Source organism: Kogia breviceps, chromosome 2 (genome assembly GCF_026419965.1).
Source record: "Kogia breviceps isolate mKogBre1 chromosome 2, mKogBre1 haplotype 1, whole genome shotgun sequence".
In the NCBI taxonomy this organism is placed as follows: domain Eukaryota; kingdom Metazoa; phylum Chordata; class Mammalia; order Artiodactyla; family Physeteridae; genus Kogia; species Kogia breviceps.
The window spans coordinates 100,890,856-100,907,912 of record NC_081311.1 but is presented as its reverse complement, the minus strand read 5'-3'; the positions used below and the strand labels follow the sequence as shown (position 1 = coordinate 100,907,912).

Below are 17,057 nucleotides of genomic sequence, written 5' to 3'. Positions count from 1 at the left end.
AGTGTTTAAGTGGTAATCATCACTCTGTGAGGAATTGGGAGGAATCTATGTTGTATTCTCATAAACAAGGACTTTGACCTGGAAGTGGTGACTCCCAAAACAAGATGAAGCAATCTGGGATCCATGTCTGTTCCTAGACCAGCTGACCACGTCAAACAAATACTGGTTTTTAAACTGTAGTGATCACATTAGCCTACTCTTATATATCGCAGTAAATATCACGTACAAATCTCACCACTGTTTTACAAGACAGGCATAGTAGCATAGCAAGACATGAAGGATTTATGTGAAGATCTCAAGATGTTTCAGTCTAGAAGAATAAGGGTCTAGAGATAATCATAAAATTTATAAAATCAGGAAGGGTTTGGAAAGTTGCGTAACAAATCTCAGAATACGAGACCAAGAGCCATCCCCCACACCTTTGAAGAGGTTGTCTTAGTGTCACTCACAAGACGAAGCACGTACTGTAGCGAACCTAAGGAATTTTTTTCTCAGGGTTTATACCAGATGAATAATTACATAAATTTAAGGAGGATTTCTATTAATTCGTGGTCTGCATGGGCATTTGGAACACACTTCTGACCTTTTCCAGTCTATATCCTTAAGTCACATCCCACTACAATATTTTATGTGATGCTACCACTGTCCGACAGAATATTGGGTTCACAGGATACCAACCCAGTCTGAGGTGACATGTCTTTTATGTTGGTTTAAATCACTTGTCCTTGACCTTGACAAAGGAGTTTTATGATCTGCTTTTTTCTTTGTAAAAATTTTTGTCATATTAACTCCCTTCATTTTTTCTCATATTTATTCCCTAAGTACCAGTATACCAGACCCCCAAAGTTCCAGTCTTCCTTTATGTCAAAGAGAACACAAGGGTTAGAAAACAAATTTACATTCTCCTATATACTTTTCAAATCTCAGAAAGCTTAAATCCAGTTTGAACTTAGAAGCTGAGTGTTTACATGCATTCTGAAGCCGTCAAATTGAATTTACTATTCCACAAGGTCATCTTAATGCCACAGTCAAAAGTTGCCCGATGTTTGTGAATAAGTAGCCAATATAGTCATTTTGGACTACTTTAACAAAATCACAGGGTAAAGTTAGAATGAATAACCTACATTTAATTGATGTGGCTTTGGCAACAGACTTAGTTTTTCTTAGCTTATTTCAGCCATACAGACTTAGTAAGAGAAGGATGTGCAAATAAAGAGATCTGTTCTCGCATCTGTAGTTAAGTTTCTATTGCCAATACCACACATAGCTTAAGATGTTTAGGAACCTGGAGAGAACTCATACAAAGACTTATTTACATGACCAATTGCATTATAGGAAAGTATACCAGTTAGTAATATGGTATGACACCCATGAGTTGCGCTTTCTGGCTGGTGAATTGTGTTCAGTCCTCATTCAACACAATTTGAAATTTTGTTTGGCTGAAACTTTGTAGGTATGATTAAAGTTCTCAAAGTAAAAATGAGCTTGGGTTTTAAAGTTTTCCATTTTCCTAGGATTTACGAGTGTGGAAGAGAGGGAAAAAAACAGTGATTACTGAAGTACTTTGTTTGAATATATAAGAGAGGGTAGATCATTGCACAGAAGCAAGTGTAACCTTTTAGGATAGACTGAAAATCAGAGCTTAGTAATTTGAGAATATTCCCTGAGAATGTAGCAAGTCTGTGAACAAAGGATAATTGGTAAACATCATTGGCTTAAGCTTTTTAAAAAACCTTTCCGGTGCCTATTCCAAAATGGATTTCTTGGGAAAATGGACTCCATCTTTTCCGTACATGAGGCAGCTTGCAACCAACTCCAAGTACTTTGCTCCATGTTTATAATCGTTCATTAATGATGTGATCAAGTACACCCCAAGGAAATGGTTGCCACATGACACTTGCTTAGGAAATAACGGGGGCAGTTGTTTAGTGAAATGTACCCAGGTGCTGCAGTAGAACACTGACCACACAGGGTGAAAGTTTGGTTTGTCTTCCATTCCAGACACTGTGTGTTTTATGTACCTGCAGGGGCCCTCACCTCTCCTTGACAACCCCTTCTGGGAACTTACAGAGTACCTACTTTGTAACGAGCATTATTACCAATGAGCTATGATTATATGATGTCAGGATCGTTTAAAAATTCCCTTGTTGTGACACAGCCACCAGGTAGCCAAGCAGATCGTCAAGCCTAGTCTTTCCAACTCTGAAGCCTATTGTCTTTTCGCCTCATTCTTCTGAATATTTAGACTAACTTGGAACTCAAGTCGGGTTTGCTTAAGCCTGTCCTATATAATAATCTCTATGGACAGATACATTAATAATACCAAGAGTTTTGGTTTTATACATTCAAGCAATTAAAGATTGGTGAGATAGGATCCATGAACAAAAAGTTGAGATACTTTAATCTGTAGAAGACTGAGGAAAAAATGAGTTAGTGGCCTTTCCCAAACACTCAAAATCAGTGCTAATACAGGTTGCACTAACTTGGAAATTTATATTAACTGAAACAGTGCTGGAAACAAGCTTTTCCCTTTGCAGCTACTTTTAAATATAGTGTTACAATGTAAAGGAATAGTATAAAACAAATTCGGGAGATGCAAGAAGAAGCCAATTAAGAGAACAAATTGTTTTAAAAGAGAAAAACCTCACTGTTTGGGGTAAGGACATATAAGAAGTTGCTGAGTAATCTCATCTGTTCGCTACAAATGGCTCCCAGGAACTTGCTTCTGTGATAACTTGGTTCTTGTGCTACTATGCGTTCTGATGTTAAACGTAAGGCCAGCACTCAGCTTGGCATCTACACTCCCTGAGGGTGAGGTCAGGAGGAATGAGGCCAGAGCTGGGACCTTCCAGCCCAGTGATGCTTTGAGGTAGGGGCGGGGGCCAAGGCAGATACTAAAGCCACATTCCCCGCACTGTCCTTCGTCTTGGTTGCTGACCCTTGCTCTAAGGGCTTGGAAGTATTAAGAAACCTGTCTTCAAAATATTCAATAATTCTGAATGATCTTATCCCCCCTGGCTATCTGAATTAATGAAGTCTGGCTGTATGAGAAATAGAGCTGCACAGAGAAAGGAAGTCAGCTGTTTTCTCTGGTTGCTGAAGTGAGAACAAAAAACAGCAGATTGGGATTTCAAAAGGAAAAGTTCATACTCAATTTAATTTCATGAAGAATTTTCTAAAGATGAGAGCTTATTTCATCCACCTATTTTTTCATTACCCTCCGTGCTAGCTATGTGTCAGGCTCTGTGCTGAGCGTGGGTGATGGGGAATAAATCAGGCACTCTCTCGGCCTATAGTTCTCATCAGCTCTATTAGCATATAATTACCATTCTGTAGAATAAAGGCGATGTAGAGTCAGGAACAGGCTTACATGGGAATTCTGAGGAGATGGATAAAACCCAATCTGCCCCCAGGCTGCTAGCAGTCTAATAACACTTATTTTGAGAATTGCTGCCATTTTCTGAATAATAGCTATGTACCTGTTCCAGGCATCGTGCTATGTTTATTATGTGCTATGTTGGTAGTCCTCAGAGCGCCCCTGAGATGGAGGTTATATAATCTAATTTTCATATGAGGAAACTAAAGCTACCTGCTGGGCCACCTGGTCCAGGAGCAGAGGCCCGATGCTTGCTGCTGAGCTGAGTGGGCATTTTGTATTGAACATCCTAAGTTAACAGCTGAAAAACCCCTGGTTGAATTGTTTCTCCAAAATGTCTTCTCTGCCGCCATCCCATGCAGAACGTCCCCCATCTTGGCTGCTCACCCCCCGCTGACTCATTCCCCCCTCTGAGGCACAATAAATCCCTCTTTACGGAAGCTCTGAGGCCAGACAGTATTCCTAGCACAAAGGCTCTCATCATTCTTTCCAAAAAAGAAGGACCTAAAAATTCTCCTGTCAGATGCTAACAGACTACAGAGCTGTCCATCTCCTTTCCTGCTGGAGGTATAAAAGATAAAGCATCCAAGGTGACAGGAAAAGAAGGTCCCGAGTCCATTCTGTAAGGAAGAGGTTCCCTACCATGCTGACGTGCCCTGAACGGGCCCCAGGTGTGCTGAGATGTGGAGCCCTCAGCTCTCAGGTAGACGGGGGTCCTGGGGCAGCTGGTGTGTTCCTCGGTGAGCTGTATGTGTGTATTTCCTGTGTGTGCCACAACTTTAAAAGGACTGGGAAGCACTGCTGTCAGTCATCCCATGAAACATCTGGGGCTTGTTGGTGGTGATAAGTGAGAGAACTTACCTTAAGAGACAGGAGGCAAATGGCATGACGAGAAGTCATCAGGGTAGGAGAAGCCATTCGTGACCTTGAGAGAATGAAACCCGCTGGTCCATCTAGTGGTCCAGCCCTTGAACTCATTAGCAAGGCCCTGTTGACAGCTGTTCTCACAGCCACAATGTGAACTTAAGCATGTTGTGAGGTCAGAACTGAGTCAACTCATTCTGGATGCAAGGCTGGCTTGTCCCTTTGAACTTTATCTTTATCACGGCCATTCAATTATTTTGTGAGTTCTTATAATCCCCTGAGGGAAAAAACTGACTTCAAAAGTACAATAGCTAACACTTTTTCAGATTACAATATTTTTATGAACTGTGAGAAACTTACAGTGCCTTAAAGAAACTACATAAAGAAGGTGTCAGCATTTTCAGTATAAACTCTATTTCCAAAGGTTTATGCATTCTGGAGAAATTTGCTTGAGGGGGAAACTTGGCATATGGTGTCTGAGTTCCTGATTGTCCATATCTCATTTCATAGGTATTACAAATGAGTCGTTCAAATTCACTGCATTTGGCATCTGTAATTTTTAGAAATAAAAGGTAGCTTTAATAACAGGTGATTTCTGTGTTTAATGTTAGTGCACACAATTCTTAGAAGATCAAAGAACTCAGGAATACAGAAGTCCTGTTTTATAGCTTCTGATTTTGACATTATTGTGGAGGGAAGGAAGGGAAAAGAAAATAGTATAAAGGGACAGATACCACAAAATGCTGGTGTCCTCAGAAGGGCACCAGAGTTAGACTTCCTTTATCTTTCTTCCTACCCCAGATTTCTCCCTGCCCTATTTCCTGCCTGGTGTTACAGGCCAGGCCAACATACATGGGCTTTAGTGTCTGGGGCCTTTCCCCAGAAAAATCACTGAAAAGGTTGCCAAGAATCCTACTTTGCTTTTTGAGTCTCCATTTGAAGGGACTGGATTAACTCATAAAATACCTATGGGGAGAGAGTTCTTAGACAAATCCAAAAAAGTATTGCCCTTGCAGGCAATGCCTATCACCAGGGCCAGAGAGATGAGATAAATGCCAGAAAAACCCTGGCATGGAAGTCTACAGATGAGATCCAAGAGGGTGGGGGAAGAGGTACCGGACAATTGTAGTTCTCAGGAACCGTGCAGATGCCGGGAATGCCCCCTGTTAACTCCATCCTCAGGATGGGAAGCATGGGAACCAGCTGGGATTCAGGGCCAGCACCAGTTCCATAGGGGAAGCCGGGTGCCCTGACCAGAGGCAGGGGCCCCTTCTGTGCGCTCTCAGCTCACAGGGCTGCCTCAATGGCTGTGAACAGAGCAGACCCCACTTCTGGACTTACCTGAACTTTTTGGCAGAATCAGTATAGCTTGGTGACTGAGAGCTTGGTCTCTGTATTTATGTAGGTCTGGATTCAAATCCAAGCTCTTTATTTACAGCATAAAGCCTGGGACAGGTTACCTTTTGGAGCCATGATTTCTCATTTGTAAATGGCAATGATAGTTCTTACCCTTTGAGGTTGAGAAGATGAAGGGATGATACAAAGAAAGCAGTGAACTCCTAACAGCAGCCAAACTTGATGATCCATTTTCACAAAAGGAAAAGAACCCCTGATGTTGCCATGCTCAGCATTTTTTCATTCAGAGGTAGGCATCCTGGAGATGCTGGGAGGAAATTATTATGGCAGGCAGCCTGGGGCACATAGGGACTGACACAGGTATTACATCCCATGAATCTTTGATCCCCATCCCTGAAGACTGGGTCGATTCCGATCCACTTAACTCCTGTGTGAGACTGAAATAGTTCAGACATTTAGAATTGCCCCAAGTACAACAGATGGACATTGCTAAATATGAGGAGTGTCGTATGTCTAGGCTAACATGAAGAAAAGACACCAAATTCTAAATAAGAAGATCTTTCTTTTCTGGCATTGCCTTCCCGTGCAAACAGCTGATTATTTCTCCAAAAGGCTATTTTGTCGCAATTGAGTCTGCTTAATTGAGGAGAAAATGAATAGAGAAGATAATGAATAATCTCGAAAGCTGGTTGAGAGGAAAGCTTAGCAGGTGGGGGCCCTGAAATGAATGGAACTAAAACTTAGCCCTTGTGGTTCTGGGGAAGATCTCAGACTACAGCCACGTGATTCAGGGCTCCTGGAGTCCATGATCAGTCTTTGAGATCAGATGGCGTATGAGATAGCTAAATGGCACCATAATGGAGAAGGGGTATCTGTATCTTCCTACTAAATATCCCTTTGGAGACTGAATCCTCTCTTTTGATAGGGACTTCATCTTTCTAGTGCTTCTAAAACCAAGGACCAAACCTACTAGAACCTATAAAAGCTAACTCTGTACCCACCCCCACCCCTTTGTTTTCACCTTAGTATTAGGAATTTCCCAGAATTCTAGTACTCAGAGCAGAGACGTTTTGAGGAGAAGGGTAGGGGAATGGTCAAATTCTGAAGTTCACATACTAATTGGTGAGCATCACATGAGATTGTGTGAGAAAGGTACTTAAGGATAAACTACCTGTCAGATATCTACTGAAATCTAATAAATATACCTGGTGTTTTTTATATGTCATCATTCATTATTTCTTTCATTCAGCTATCCTGCGGTGTGCTAGGGGTCATTCTAAATTCAAGGGATTCCACGGTGAATGTATCTTTATTCTCACAGAAACTCTATAAGGAACCTGAGACCTTGAGGGGTTAAGGATATTATGTGGAGGACTCACACAATTAGAGATTAGCAGAGACCAGACTCCCAAGCACCACTGAAATGTTAGCTGTTGAGCCTCTTGATACAAAGATCACAACATAGTCTATTATATTCCCCACCATGCCTAACACGGTGTTAAACTGTGCCTCTTCCCCTGTCCTAGACTGATAAGAAGCTAATCAAACTTTACTAAGACTGTTTCACTCTAAGATTATCGTGTAAACAGGAGACTTTTGGGTGACAAGCGGATCTTGGAAGCTGTCTCATTGGCTTAGATAAACTACACTACATTTCAGGAATTATATAATAATTTTTTCAGATATTGTATTTTTCTTGGATATAAAATGTTTTGAAGATGAGATGTAATTGGCAGAATATGTCACACATGTGGTGAAATCAACTTGATTTGTTTTAGGGAATAGTGGGAGACCTGGGAATGACAAGAAATCCAAAGAGTACTGATGACCTTTGTCGTTGAATAAAGGTAGATAGAAAGACAGAAAGTGGCCCCATGATCTTCTCTGTAAGACCTCAGATGGCAGTTGAATCATAGGAAGCCCCCATGATAAGTGACGTACCTTTGGGGATGACCCTTATAGTATGTGAATTACTTGTCCTCACAGTCAAATGGAGAGGCCAGAGACTTAGTTACCTGCTGGTGGATGATAATTCATGTAAGAGATGCACAACTGCCTTTGTTAGGACATCACTTCAATTTGTTATGTGTGCTCATTACTCATCTTATTTCAGTTAATAAATGTTACCTAATTGATTGAAGTCATATGATTCCCAATTGAAATAAGGGTGATCAAAAATAATTTTTGGTCTCCATTGACTGTTCTTTTTCTCTTATAACTCTAGAGAACCCGGTACTTTGTATGTACACATGACGCTTGCTGCCAGTAATGGTTAGCCATCTTACTTCATATTATGTTAAGGGAATATTGACATGTTCAATTAAATGTCTGTTTCATGCCACTCCCTGGAAATTTACTACACCCTTATGAGTATTTCTTCCTTCTAGATATCCCCTTTCCTCCAGACCAGATCCAAATGCCCATGATCCTTTTCTCCTTTTATGTGAGCAGTCTCTAATTCTCACTATGTTACTCTGTCTAGAAACGAACTGCCAGATGAGGACCCTGGACAGTGGTATTGGAACCTTCCCACTCCCAGACTCAGGAAATCGCTCAGCGGGACGGTACATACGCCAAGCAGACTCCCCCGAGGACACTGAGCCCCTCCTGTCTCTCCAGCCAGCCCTTTGTGCAGCTTCTTCCATAAGAGCCCAGACCCTTGAACGAGAAGTGCCTTCCTCTGCAGACAGCCGGGGATCTGCAGACAACGCCATTGTTCATTCCATATCCGACCCCATCGTGCCTGCCAGAGGGATGCGTCCTCTTCAGAGTCGCCTCCCCAAGCCAGCCTCCTCAGGTAAAGGGCCTGTTACCTTCCAAATGAGATTGCTTTCTCACTAAAATCACGCACTTGCTGACAAAAACGGAGAACAGGCAGCAGAAAAGATTTCCACCAGGAGGTCAGTCAGTGACCTCTGCCCAGTGGAAATGTAGACGCATGAAATCCCTTTACGTCCTCAACCAAAACATAAAAAGAAAACAAGGACTAAACGTCATCTGCTCTCAGTATTATTTAAGGAGTGTACACACACATAAAGGAAACAAGCACGTTAGCACAGGTAGATGGATATATAAATTGATAAAGAAAAAACCATACAACGCAGACTTCACATTTTGTCTTTTAAAACTTAACTCTGAGTATAGACCAATCTAGGCCCAAGACATAAATTTAGCTGAAATGTTGTTTGCCCTCTCACAGAAACATATGTCTTCTGACATATTCCTATCCCATTCAAATGTATTTATATGTTGAGCTATAAAAAACGTAGTTTTGATATATTAGCAGTAGATTGTCTGTTAACTACAATGGAATGGAGGGAGCCTTCCCACTGACAAGTACCATCCTTTGCTGCAGTCAATGGAAACAAGCTTTCATGATTAAAGATAGGGCCAGGCTAAGGGTCAAAGTTTTTTCACTGTTCCCTCGAGATTAAAAATATTTATTGCAGCTCAGGATGACACTAAATAATTTTTAACCTGTGTGCCTCATGTTGCATTTATGACATGCATAAGCATATGAACTAGAGTTCTAAAGACTTTCATTTATGATTTGGTGATGGGAAAGCAACCACAAGTAGATATTATACCACGGGCTTCTGAGAAATTAGGAAAGACTTTTCATTAAACATCTGTGAGTCAATGTGATTGGGTTATTCCCATGGCTGAGTTCTTCCTCCATACAGTAATACTAACTGCCATGAATGTTTCATCACAAACTTCTGCTTATTTCAAGCCAAGGCTACATTTTAAAAGGCTGGGACATACATTATTTTTGAAATAAATGTATTGTTAATTAATGACACAGCCTCCAGAGATTCAGGGGCAAAAGTGTAGTTATAGATTATGTGCTCCATGCCTGACTAGTGACATATGTGACCTCAATTCAGCGGCCGGCTGCCGAGCAGACTCCGTGATTAAACTCTGTCATTAGAACAAATTGAGTAGAAACTGCAAGCCTTGAATTGCTTCGCAAGAAGGGGATAGGAAGGAGATGGTTCCGATCTTGCTGCTAATATTCAGTGCACCGGTTTTCTTAGTTTCGTGTCTTAATTAGATTGTCATGAAGAGTTGTAAACAAAAGTCGTATACGGTAGAGAGTGAGGTCAACACACTGCAGGACATTCTTGTGCCATCCGTCCCAAAGCTTCCTGTCTGCTGCCTTAAGATGTTGTCACTGTGGGTCAGAGGCATGGCTGGCTTTCCAAGGCTTTTCTCTTTTCTGTGGCCATTGGTTACACATTTTAAACATTAAGGAATGGAGATCTAGCTGGAACAAAAGGAAAGTAGTTTCGAGCAGTCAACTCCTGGTTAATATATGCATTTGAATTGGTTATTTTCTTATCCCCGTATCAAAGATGGAAGGAACTGCACAGACCTCCCAGTGCTGATAAAAATACAATTACTTCACTTCTGCTCACAAGCAAAATGCTGTTGAAAGGCTCTCACAGCCTGTCCTGTTGATAATCACTGAGGCTGGAGGATAATGACAGCAATTCTCCTTTCTGACATGAGGAAAGGCTACACTCTGCAGGTTAATCTGCTATTATGGATAATGGAGACATTTTACTCATTCTCTGCTAGTTGCACCCTGGCTGCTTACAATGCAATCCATGGGCCAAGAGCGGCCCCTGGGAGCTTGTTGTATATGCCAGCTCTCAGACCCCACGCCAAAGCTACCAAATCAGAACCTACAATGTAACAAAAGCTTGGCTGAGGCATATGCACATATGAGCTTGAGACTGCCCAGCAAGATCTCTGAGGGCCTCTGAGCACTTTCGCAAACCACCTTATTCAAAATGACCTTCGTAAGTTTCCTAGGAAAATCAGGGTTCCCTGCTCAAACATGTATGGGAAAGGCTGTGAATTCACATCCTCCCTTTGGAAATTATGAAAATCCCCATTAGCATAATGAAGGCTCCGAGAAGTCCTCCAGAACAGAAATTTGTTTGTTATTTGATGTATAACACTATTTGAGGAATGATCAGCATTTCCCAAGCAGTTCGCCCACTGAACCCTTTCTAATATGAAAAGTCTGTCAACATTTTTTGGAAAAGTAGTCCAAGCAGAGTTTACCTTTGGGTCTCCAAGGTGGACATCCTCCAGAGATACACGTAATTATGCAGACATTTCTGTTACCACAGACTTTCAGGGGACAGAATGTTGGGAAACCAAGCTGTCACCATGTTTGGACCCTTTGGATTATTTCTGACTATCTCCCCTACCCTCATCCCTAAACTTGTAAAGAGTTGAAGAAAGCTGATTGTGATTTCATATACATTTCCTCATTCAGGAAAAATCAATTCCCAAATGCAGAGTGAAGCCAAGCCAAGGCCTCAGACTTGTTCATCATTCGAATATGCTGAAAACACAACGGCGGCAGCGGAGAGCAAGCCACTTCTAGCCTGGGGGGGTGACAGCGCTGCTGCAGAGACCCAGGTAAGGAGAGTCGACGGGAGGGCACCCTCCACCTAATTGTCCTGAGTGTGAAAAATGACCTCCTTAACCACTTCTGTGATAGATTTTAATGTTAAGTCAAGTTTGTTGTGGGATTAGTGCATAAAGACCAAGGCCCAAGGCTCTCCTTTTTTCCTGAATTATTAAGGAACACTGTGGGTTCTTGTAATTCAAATGATTCCACCCATCTGCACCCCAACTCTTGAGGTAAGGATGCTCTGCCCTGAGTAGACATTGTGGAACGGTCATTCACTCTCCCAAGCCCTAAGAGCACCACTTAGAATGATTCAGTGATATTTTTTCATTATCTTATCAGTTACTTTATCCTTTACCTCGCTCCTATGAAACCAGTAAAGCAGGTATAATTATATTCCCTTTTGGCATGAAGAAACTAAAGCCAGGAGTGGTCAGATGACTGGCTGGGGTCAGTGAGATGTATGTTTCTTCAGTCCCCATCATCTTTGCTGGGGGTCCTTCCTCCACCCTGAGATGGCAGACACACAGGCCTCCTGTTGTGTGACCGGACCTGGGGAGGAGCTCGGGGCTCCAGGACTCTTGGGTCCCCCCCCAGGGGCTATGTGGTAGTCCCTCCTCAGTGCCCTCCCACTTACCTCTTCCAGCTAATTACTGGGGCCATATTCAGCCTGTTCACGATTTCTCAGCTTGCCCTTGGCTGGTCCACTCCGGGGTCTTTGGTGGTGCCTGCAGTGAGAAGAGTGAGAGGCAGGACATTAGGATCAATTACCCGAGCTTCCCGGCCCCTCCTCGGCCCTTCCTGCTTCTGCTGCATTGGCTCTCCCAATCCCGGCATGAGGAGGCCCTCTCACCATTTCTACTAGGGTCGCTACCCAACCTTGATGACGAAATACCCAGATTAGCCCACATCTGAGATGCCCCACAGCCAGAATGGTGGAGCATCCTTTCAGCCTTCAGCACCTCGGTATGGAAATGGTACCCTGGACAAGTAGGTGAAGCGATCCCCTGGGCCTACAGCCTCGATGTACGGCAGAGGACACCAGCTCCAGAGATGCTGGACCATGGTCAAGGTCCAAGGAGACGTTACTGGGACACTGACGTTAGAACTCAGCCCTCCGAATTCCACATCCAGCACTCAGAACAGGGGTCTGAAAGGAGTAAACCGGTGTATTCTACCATGACTTAATTTTTAAGTGTTAGGGTTTTCTCAGTTTTCTCCAAAGCAGTAGTTCCCTACACGAGCAGACATCAGAATCACCTGGAGGGCGGCACATCTTGCTGCTCTCCACATACACCCAGTGTCCTGTTTGGTACAGATGGGGTGAGACCCAAACACTTCTAATAAATTTCCAGGTGCTGATGAAGCTGCCGGCCCACAGAGCTCACTTTGAGAAGCACTCTTTCAAGAACTCCATGCTTGATTTAGGGACCAAAAAATTGAGAAAATCCTAGAAGACATCCGGAATTGGAGGGGAAACAGTTCAGAAACAACAGGTGGCGATAGTGGCAAAGGACTCAAGCAATTCCAAGGAGACAAAAAAAGAAGAAAGAGAGAGAGAGAGAGAAAGGGAATTACTCAGTGCTGGCCAGGAGGGAGCTATCCCCTCTATGTATGATGGCAGGGCACTCCTCACCCAACATTCATATTCCCCAACACACACACCTCTCTGGGGTCCCCTTCCTCATCATCCTACACTAGCTTTTCCCATTGGAAATCCTGTCCTGACTTGTAAGAGTCACAGCTGTGGCTTGGAACTCACAACTCTGCTTCATTGACCGCCAGGGAAGGAGAGTTTAAAGTAAGAGTGAGCTTTATATTTCCAGTTCCACACACAGTGCCTGGTTCCGTTTGTGTCTGTTGAACAGAGGAATGAAACATGCATCTCATCATACCCAGCACCCTGCTGGAACTCTAGACATGGGGCTCCCTCGGGACCACTGCTGTAAACTTGTCATCCTTCACAAACATCATCCTTGCTAGACCCCCTGTATAGAGCTCTGTACCTCCAGAACCTAGAACACCACTTAGCACAGAGTGGGTACTGAGATGCTTAGCACAGCATCTTTTGAATGGGTAGATGAATGACTAAGTGAATGAAGGAATAAAGGAAATAAGTAACTGCTTGAATTTATAACCCCAGCTAGCGGGACTTACATCCTAAACTGTGTTTTCATAATTTCCAAACAAGTGACACCCTCCCAAACAGGTTTGACTTTAGAGACACATCCCATACATCTGTGCCTGAACTCTCTGGGATCGGTGTGGAATAATCGGCTCTAACAGGGCAGTCTGCAAACATATAAAAGAGAGCCCCAAATGCTCTTGATTCTACACACGAGAGTCGCGGTCTTAGATATCAGTATTTCACTTGTGTGCACAGCAGGAAAACCCATCCATATGGTATCCACAACCTCCACAATTCCTGAACTTGGTGTTATTGCCACACCTGTGACATCCTCTTGGGTGAGACTATGTGTGCATGTGAGCAAGAGGGAAGACCAAGTCCCTTGACCTGTGAACTGTTAGTAGATTCAAGGATTATGTATAACCTATAGGCTAGCAATTGTGTTCCTCCCTAAAGCCTCCTATCCTTTTAGGGGCTGGAATAAAATTAGGTATTGGGTAAACATTTATTATTTTGTTCCCAAGGTTGATTATTGTCATACCCTCTGATACTTGAAAGCCAATGGTGAGATCAGCTAAATAAATAAGCCAAAGAATAAAAATAAATAGAAAAAAAATAAGCCATTAGGCCTGGGACAGCAGCTCTAATTGGCACTTGAGAAAAATAAGACCCCATAAAAACAGTGTACAAAACGCAGAGCGGGGAACTGTGGGGACTGTCCTGTGACTGGGACCCAATGGCAGCGCGTGGTCGGTGGCTTCATCGGTGCAGGTCCATACCTGCAGCTCTGGTAATTGAGCAGAATGCAGCAGCTCCGCGTGAGGCAGATTGACGGACCAGGCAGACCGGGGGCGGGGTATCGGGAATGGAATTCTGTGCACACACCAGCGGCCGGCTACGACGAACATCCTCACAGGATGGTCTGCCCGTTGTGACTAGCGTGAATAATCTTAACGGTCTCGTATTACTCATTTAGGACAAGGTACCCAGAATGTGTGCGTACTCTGCCAGCGGTGGCAGTGATAGTGACAGTGACCCCGACTATGGAAATAATGGTTTTGGAGCTGGAAGGGGCAAGTTAGTGAAAGTGATGAAGAGCACCAGCCCAGGTAATGCACGCGGGGCCCCGGGACACGCGGGGCTCCTCTCTCTCGGGAAGCTGTCCATCACGCCTTTCACTGGGCTCTGTCTCCACCCCGCTTTGGTTTTACATCTTAGTTCCATGTCTCCCCCGAGATCTAATTTTCTGGTACTTATGGAAGATTGTCTACATGCATCAATTTGCCTTCTGCTATTATCTTAATGACATAGCCGTGCAGTCTGTAAGGATTTTATTTCCAATCTGGCGTCTCCCAAAAAGTCTCCAATGGAGTTATTTCCATAATGAAGGAATGACTATAAAGATAACTTTGTTCTTAATTACATACTTCGGCAAGTTAAATCATCCAGTGAGCCATGGATGGGGTGTTCCCAGGCTCTCTGCTCATATCATGCTCTGTAACTCTGGACCTGTTACCCATGCCATTATGAGCAGGTCTGTTTATACGAAGTTCAAACTTTCTCACATTTTTATTTGAAAGAGAATTGGCAGTAGACAAACCATCATCCCGAGGCATTTAAACATATATATATTCAGATGGCATTTCCTTACAGATACAAGAGGACAGATGATCCCCTAACACAAAATGTGGTCTAGGATCTACTTTTCTTCTAATCTGCTCTGGATTATCAGACGTATTTTAATGATACAATGGGGAATCATTCTTTTTGTACTAATCAACTTTTCTCAAATACTAATTTGGCAATTATGTGATGAAACCATGACTTTCCTTTTTAAACAAAGCCTGATGTGTTGCTTTTGAAAAAAACGTAATCTAGCAACCATGTGTGTTTCCGGTTTTCCGAGGGTCTTGATGCTTGTGATACCTGGGGGTAAGATAGGTGTGTGAGGATAATCATTAACCTGAGCCTGCTCTTTGTTGCTTGCATCCTGCAAGTCACCAGAGCAGCAGGACAGACGGGTGAACGCTGCAAAGGCTTACCAAGAGGGAAGTGGAGGATACCCCCACCCCCTGGTGTTTTAGTTAGGCTGCTGTCCTTGTTAGCTCTCGGGGCTGCGTCAGCGTCCTCTGGTTGTGACGGATAAGGGGAAGGAGAGTTAATCATCATGGGTCCTTCCGCATGAAGACGCCTAGGCCAGGCAGCTGCTAGTGTAGCTCTTCCCCTGAACTTACCATGGCTCCACAGTGAAGAACAACCTGACCTCACTGACCCTCAACTGCTCCTCCGGCTCTAAAACTCCATTCGTTTGTTGAACAAATACTTATAAAAAGCCTCCTCTGGGCTAGCTTTCCAGCAGTGAGTAAATGGACAAAGATCTCTGCCAGACAGTAAAATTAAAATGGGTAGAATAAACTAGTAAACGTATATAGTTTGTTGAAAGGACATGTGGAAAAGACAAGTTAAGCAGGGTAGGACAGGAGAGCAGGACTGCTCCGGAGTGGTGGTTGGGTGGGAGCGGATGTTAAAATTTAAACAGAGCGGTCAGAACAAGGCTCCCTGAGCAGTTGGTGTTTGAACAGAGATGTGGTGGAGGAGAGGGAGTGAGCCCCTGGAGGGTACCTGGGGGAAGCGCGTTGCCTTGAGACAGCGGCAGTGGGCGGCCAGCATGGCTGTCGTAGAGGGAGGATGCTGGAGGACAGGGAGATGAGGTCCAGTAAACGGAAAAGGAGCCAGAGCTGTCATGCGGCCTTACTCACCTTTCTGAGGTCTTTGCTTCTCCCCTGAGAGCCATGCATGGGAGCCTTTGGACATCTCCGAGCACAGGAGCGGCATGATCTGAGATGTTTTCAAAGGACCGCTCTGGCTGCCATGTCGTGAAGACTGAAGAAGCAAGATCGACTAAGAGGCTGTGACACTCGTCCAGGCCAGACGTGTTCGTGGCTGGGACCAGGGTGGTAACAGTGAAAGCAGTGGGCAGCACGAGCTAATAGAACTCTGTAGCGAGAGCAGTGTTCTCTCTCAGCTCTGTCCAATACCGCAACTGTCACCCACCCATGACTTCGGAGCTCTTGCAATGTGGCTAGTGTAAGGAACTGAATTTCTAAATTTAATTTTTGCTGTAGTTTCCCTAAGAGTTCCATTTTCCTCTATTTTAATTTGTTTTTATTTCAATTAACTTTAAATATTAATAGCCAGATTTGGGTCACTGTACAACACAAGGAGTGAGAATGGTCTCATTCCAGTTCTAATTAAAAATACAGGGCTTCCCTGGTGGCGCAGTGGTTGAGAGTCCACCTGCCGATGCAGGGTACACGGGTTCGTGCCCCAGTCTGGGAGGATCCCACATGCCGCGGAGCGGCTGGGCCCGTGAGCCATGGCCACTGAGCCTGCGCGTCCGGAGCCTGTGCTCCGCAACGGGAGAGACCACAGCAGTGAGGGGCCCACGTACCGCAAAACAAACAAACAAACAAAAACAACATGAATCACTGATAGATTGGAGATGGAGGTGAAAGAAAAAGCAGGGTCAAGGATGGTTGCCAGGTGGGGTCCCAGAAGGGACGGAGCTCTGCCCACTGCAGTGGAGAAGGCTGAGGTCGGGGCTTGAGGAAGCAGAGTGGTAATCGATGCTAAGTTCGAGGTGCCCATTGAGCAAGCGGAGGTGTGAGTAGGCAGTGGGCTGTGTGAGTCTGGAGTTGGGCCAGTCAGGTCTTGTCTGGAGAGGTAATTGGAGTGTCAGCGTGTCGATGGCATCTAAGGCCCTGGGTCCAGCTGAGATCAGGAGGAGGACAGAGTGCTGACAGAGAGAGGACCTCACCCTCCCAATTTTAAAGGTCGTGGAGAAGAGAAAGAACCAGCAAAGGAGACTGGGTAGGAACCAGCAGTGAGCGGGGCAGAGGAGAATG

The 17,057-nt window shown here is 44.1% G+C and overlaps 1 protein-coding gene across 7 annotated transcripts in view; it reads left to right on the top strand.

Moving 5' to 3' along the window:
• NCKAP5 (NCK associated protein 5) overlaps positions 1–17,057 on the top strand; it is a 1,012,185-nt gene that overhangs the window by 941,872 nt on the left and 53,256 nt on the right. For 4 of the 7 annotated variants that reach the window (XM_059055602.2, XM_059055601.2, XM_059055604.2 and 1 more), the window contains 2 exons: positions 8,079–8,393; positions 10,887–11,032. In XM_059055602.2, coding sequence (XP_058911585.1) covers positions 8,079–8,393; positions 10,887–11,032 — 461 coding nt within the window. Of the gene's footprint in view, positions 1–8,078; positions 8,394–10,886; positions 11,033–14,128; positions 14,262–17,057 lie in introns of those variants that run through there. The other 3 variants (XM_067025888.1, XM_067025890.1, XM_067025891.1) reach the window with 3 other exon arrangements.